At 37.1% G+C, this 6,271-nt stretch overlaps 1 protein-coding gene across 1 annotated transcript; it reads right to left on the bottom strand.

Annotated features, from left to right (window-relative positions):
- Positions 1-5,662: 5,662 nt before the first annotated feature.
- On the bottom strand, positions 5,663-6,040 carry LOC124363477. Its single transcript, XM_046818724.1, has one exon. It carries the CDS (start codon positions 6,038-6,040, stop codon positions 5,663-5,665), a length of 378 nt encoding a protein of 125 aa, XP_046674680.1.
- Between the last annotated feature and the right edge of the window lie 231 nt (positions 6,041-6,271).

Below are 6,271 nucleotides of genomic sequence, written 5' to 3'. Positions count from 1 at the left end.
TATTTGGGTTTGTTGGATCAAGAGATTGGAAACAAGTCTAGCTGAGGTTTTTATAGAAGCCATAAGTTACCAACCGTCCAAGTTCTCAACGCTGATGACTTGAAAAGGCCTCCAGTATTTGAAATTAAGAGGAACCTAAACATCTCAGAGGCCAGAGACCTACAGTTATCAAGTCAGTTCACAATTTTGTAAGGTTCTAAGAAGCAGGTGATATTAAAATATCTGAGAAAGTCAGCCCAACGACCGTACGCTTCTAGAGATAACCTTGTATAGGCCTATTAATAGCCTAGGTTGTAAATGAGTAAGCACTTTGGTGGGAGTAATAAAACTATAAGGAAATGATAGAAAATATGAGATTAGTGATGCTACGAGCCAGGTACGTAGCCAGAAGCCTACCATTGTTTGAACTTATATTTATTTTAATTTTTTAGAATGCCTAGAGGCAGCAAGCTACTTGGTAGGAGGCATAACAAAGAATATTCAATGTACTATTGTACCAGATTAAGTCTGTGAACATTGATTAATAGTATCTGGGCAATGCCTGTTCTAGAGAGCGGCAAAGTACGTATAAAGTATGGAATATACCATAGTAAAAAGTAGTAGTTTGAACATTTGTAGTTACTTTTTGCTATCTTAGTTAATTTCAAAACAAACAGTGTTTTGTGCAACACAATTCCTTCAAGCTTTTTCTTAATAGTAAGAGATAGCCTGAATATTACCTAAATATTAAACTAGTATCAGAAACTGTGTTAAATATGTAAATATGTGTTTCACTAGAGGTTTTATCACTAGGTATTTTGAGACTTAAATAATATTCGGAATACAATTTCTGATATAATGTCGCTAAAGGTTGATATGCTACGTAGTCCGGAACATCAAGATTATTTAAGTTACCATCTTTGTTTCTCTAGAACTTTGATCACTCGGCAGTTTAGAACGTAAATAATATTTTTTGTACCAACTCGAATATTGCGAAAATAGGAGTCATTTCATTTCAATTTACACTTATTGCAGCATATGAAATTTGCAATGTTTTTTAGCTTAGAATGTCTCTGGTGTCAAAACGATGCAACACAAATCCAAATAAGAACTCATAGTGTTGCCGTGTTTTTCAGTTTCACAAAATAAATTATTTGGAAAAATTTTAATTTATTTATCTCAACGTATCTTTTTACGGTCTAAGGAATAATAATTCACTATGTAGAATATGTAGGATACTTCAATGTCAATTATTGTGGATTGAAATCACAGGTACCAAAATACGCCTTTAGCAAATTTATAATTTCCAAAATGTAATTTACGTCGGTATATATGAATAGTATAACACTATGTCCTAAATAGGTACTAACTGATAAATAATCATAGTAATGTGACAAAATTAAGGGAATACTGATGGTAGGGGATAACAGTAGTTTACTACTTGGTGGCAGTAGTGGAACTCTTATCGCAATTAAAACACTCTAATTGTGCTTCCAATGTGGACTTTAATGCCACTAAATTAGTGTTGCGGGAAGACATAATTTGCGGGGCAGTAATTACAGACAACGCTTTAACGAGTCTTCTTGTAAAAATATACGCGTTAGCAGCTTTAACAATCTCAGATAACAGTTAATAATCGCTCCTACTCTTAATTTATGGTAAGTTTATGAATAACTTCATAATTTCTCCTTTTTATTTAGACACTACTATTTTATCACATCATTTATCGCAGTTAATTTTATTGTAAGTGTACATCCGTTTATTTTTCTAAACCAACACGTCATTATGTATTTTATTACTTTTTCCAATTAATTTGATGGCACTTGCAATTTTTATTGTAATTTTATTTACTAAACTTATTACTATATTACTAAATTACTAATTTCCAATATTATAAATAATCAAAACATATTAAATTATATTGAATTGTGTATAATTAATAAATAATATTAGCTGTATTTTGTAAAAGTAATGCTATCATAGTGGTTCGTAATTCACTTTAGTCAATATTATTAATTTAGGAAGGTGTTGTTTTCACATGAACAAAGAATTAAAACTCATAATATCAGGGGAAAATTAAGGTAAATAATACGGCAACAATGACCCTACTTACTTATTTGTAATAATTAATAACTGTAATACTTGTTTGGATTACAGATTGGATTTTCCATTGATAAATTTTATAAGTATAAAGCACTACGGTTTGAGGATTGGAATTTATACTTTTCTTCAGGTGTAAAAAGACTTAATATATAAAAATAAATAGAGACTACTGATAATAATCTAAATTCAAAGAAATATATTTCTATAGATTTTTCTATATTGCTTTTTTTAATACTGTTCAGAAACGATATATTGAAAACAAAACTCATCGTCCACGGTTTAATGTACGTGAGCTGCCTTTAAAATGCCCTTAAAGCCTCCAAACGTGTACCTGTGAACGTCTACTAACATTGTAGTTTTCTTCTGTATGAGTAAACTCTGGTAGCACAAAAGTCTCCAAACGTGTACCTGTGAACGTCTACTAATGCAGTATTTTTCTGCTGGATCAGTAAAATCTGATAGGACAAAAGCCTCCAAACATGTAGCAGTGTTCTTCCATCACAAATTACCCAACTGAAAAAAGTAACGAGTGTAACAGCTTTTAAAAGTCCGGTATTAACGGTGCTGAGCCAGCTCGACCGCCCTGCATACAATTACGGCAGCATTCTGCTGACCACTGTGCTGCTGCACGGTCTCTCTTCACAAAAATAAACACCGTGTTTTCCGCCTTATTAACTTTTAATTTTGTTGAGTGTTCCTACAGAGTGTTTACTCATAAATGAACACAGGTATCTCATGCTGCAATGGTGCACCAGTATATGCACAGGTCATACATTACATTTCTTCCTCGTTTTTTACTTTAAAGACGTTTTATTATTCCCGGAAGGACATCCATATTTAATTATGTTCAAATAATAAGTATACAATATAGCAAATAATATGATAAAAGTCCAAATTTAGAGCATAATAACAAATGTTTCTATTCTTCTAAATATATGTTTCTAATATATTTGAATCAACATGATCAGAAGATCTGATTACAATTAAACATGGGAGAAAACCCCATTATTAATGAAACATTAATCCTATTTACGTTTATTCGTTCTATAGTAACATTTTTATTAAGATACATTGGGATTAGTTTTGAATAAAAATGTTAACACGAAAAAATTTATTAATAAATCATTTATATTCCTTATTTAAATCGTATTTAAGAAAAAAATGAACTCTCCAGATTAAAAATGCAGTAATTAGGTTTACAAACCACTAACAATTGTCTTGACGTGTCAAACCATCCATACATTATCAATAGTTGCAAACAAAGAACTCAATTCGCACGTTATTTTTTAAAAAGACCCCATATAAAGAAACCATAAGAGAAGATAATACACAATAACACGTTTTTTAGGAGGACATAACTATAGTCCCAAGAAGAGGTAAAAATAAAACTTAAAAACCACGGAATTTTATGGAATAAATAAAAATGTACTTCCATAACTACCATAAAAGGTTTTAATGTATTATGAATTACGGTGATAGTTATTACTCATAACTTGGTGTTGTCTTGCACATTTCATTAAAAAAAATAAATTGGTTTTCGGCTCTGAGAGAAAATCCAGGGAAATAAAAGAATGAAAGGATTAAGAACATTAAACACCTTATCATAAATCCAATTTATAAATCCGGTAGTGTATTGGAAAATTGTTGTGAGAATGTGTTAACTCTATGCCCACAACTGCCAGATTCCTTTTAGATATATAAGTACCAAATTTGACACTGCGACAATATTAAACTTAGTATTCATTTCTACATAACTCAGTATTTTACGTCTATATCTTATCTTTGTAAAAATGTAAATCATTTAATTTATATTAATACTAGAGAAAACAATAATTTAACAGTAATGTATAAGACGGTTATACAAAACTAAGTTGAAACTGCAGTGTATTCTGATATTGTTATGTGTTTCCTTTGAAATACATCCTTCTCCAATAGAACATTAATGCTTATTGCATTTTATCTGTGATAAATATAAGATCAAATATTATTATATTTTTTTATGCTCTTCATACACACATCTAAAATCATATTCTTTTTTTTTATTTTGGTACATTTAAAAAGCTACGAAATGCTTGAAATTGTTGAGTTCTTTGTGAGTACCTACCCCCATCCTCAATCTGTCAAGGACTTCAAACCGTTTCTTCTGGCCATTTTACTCCTTCGTAGATGATTTTTGAAACGGCGGTACTCTACCTTAATTGGTTTCTTTGTTTTTTTAGTTCTTGATTTTTATTCATTATATTAGGTAATCTGATACAAAACATTATGCGCTTACACGTTATAAATTACAACTTGGATTATATGATGTTCTGTTGGGTTGAAGGAGTAATCTCGGCGAGACTGATGAAATGATTAAAGGAGATGATAGATATAATGTAGATCAGAGGACAGACACATGCTTCTCAATGTACGAGTAAGTGTCATGTAATCATGCAATGGCTTGTAAGGATGGCCAGGGTGATTGCCGCATAGGCATACAGTGAACTGGGTGGTTATCGCATAGGCAAGCAGAGGTCTGGGTAATTTTCACACAGACAGGCAGTGGTCTAGGTGGTTGTCGTATAAGCATACAGTGGCTTGAGTAGGTACCACACACATTGGTAGTGGCTTAGGTGGTTGTCGCATATCCAGACTGAGGCCTGAGTGGGTACTACACAGACAGGTAGTGGCTTAGGTGGTTGTCGCATATCCAGACTGAGGCCTGAGTGGTTACTACACAGACAGGTAGGGGCTTAGGTGGTTGTCGCATATCCAGACTGAGGCCTGAGTGGGTACTACACAGACAGGTAGTGGCTTAGGTGGTTGTCGCATATCCAGACTGAGGCCTGAGTGGTTACTACACAGACAGGTAGGGGCTTAGGTGGTTGTCGCATATCCAGACTGAGGCCTGAGTGGGTACTACACAGACAGGTAGTGGCTTAAGTGGTTGTCGCATATGGAGGCAGTGGCCTAGGTGGTTGTCGCATATCCAGACAGAGGCCTGAGTGGGTACTACACAGACAGGTAGTGGCTTAGGTGGTTGTCGCATATGCAGGCAGTGGCCTAGGTGGTTGTCGCATATCCAGACTGAGGCCTGAGTGGGTACTACACAGACAGGTAGTGGCTTAGGTGGTTGTCGCATATGCAGGCAGTGGCCTAGGTGGTTGTCGCATATCCAGACTGAGGCCTGAGTGGGTACTACACAGACAGGTAGTGGCTTAGGTGGTTGTCGCATATCCAGACTGAGGCCTGAGTGGGTACTACACAGACAGGTAGTGGCTTAGGTGGTTGTCGCATATGCAGGCAGTGGCCTAAGTGGTTGTCGCATATCCAGACTGAGGCCTGAGTGGGTACTACACAGACAGGTAGTGGCTTAAGTGGTTGTCGCATATGCAGGCAGTGGCCTAGGTGGTTGTCGCATATCCAGACTGAGGCCTGAGTGGGTACTACACAGACAGGTAGTGGCTTAGGTGGTTGTCGCATATGCAGGCAGTGGCCTAGGTGGTTGTCGCATATCCAGACTGAGGTCTGAGTGGGTACTACACAGACAGGTAGTGGCTTAGGTGGTTGTCGCATATCCAGACTGAGGCCTGAGTGGGTACTACACAGACAGGTAGTGGCTTAGGTGGTTGTCGCATATCCAGACTGAGGCCTGAGTGGGTACTACACAGACAGGTAGTGGCTTAGGTGGTTGTCGCATATGCAGGCAGTGGCCTAGGTGGTTGTCGCATATCCAGACTGAGGCCTGAGTGGGTACTACACAGACAGGTAGTGGCTTAGGTGGTTGTCGCATATGCAGGCAGTGGCCTAGGTGGTTGTCGCATATCCAGACTGAGGCCTGAGTGGGTACTACACAGACAGGTAGTGGCTTAGGTGGTTGTCGCATATGCAGGCAGTGGCCTAGGTGGTTGTCGCATATCCAGACTGAGGCCTGAGTGGGTACTACACAGACAGGTAGTGGCTTAGGTGGTTGTCGCATATCCAGACTGAGGCCTGAGTGGGTACTACACAGACTGGTAGTGGCTTAGGTGGTTGTCGCATATGCAGGCAGTGGCCTAGGTGGTTGTCGCATATGCAGGCAGTGGCCTGACTGGGTGCCACACAGACAGGCATTGGCGAGGTGGGTGGCGTAAATCAGCATGAGTTATTCTCTCGCAGTAGAGCACATAAATAATCCTGTGGGAATCGCCAGCACAGGATGAAAACCGCG

This window comes from Homalodisca vitripennis, chromosome 5 (genome assembly GCF_021130785.1).
Source record: "Homalodisca vitripennis isolate AUS2020 chromosome 5, UT_GWSS_2.1, whole genome shotgun sequence".
Classification (NCBI taxonomy): domain Eukaryota; kingdom Metazoa; phylum Arthropoda; class Insecta; order Hemiptera; family Cicadellidae; genus Homalodisca; species Homalodisca vitripennis.
The sequence above is the reverse complement of the archived record's forward strand: the minus strand, read 5'-3'. Positions and strand labels throughout refer to the sequence as shown.

What these genes read in the sequence shown, in the direction of transcription:
- LOC124363477 (XM_046818724.1), bottom strand. Translation starts at nt 6,040, where the DNA reads ATGCGACAACCACCTAAGCCACTACCTGTCTGTGTAGTACCCACTCAG.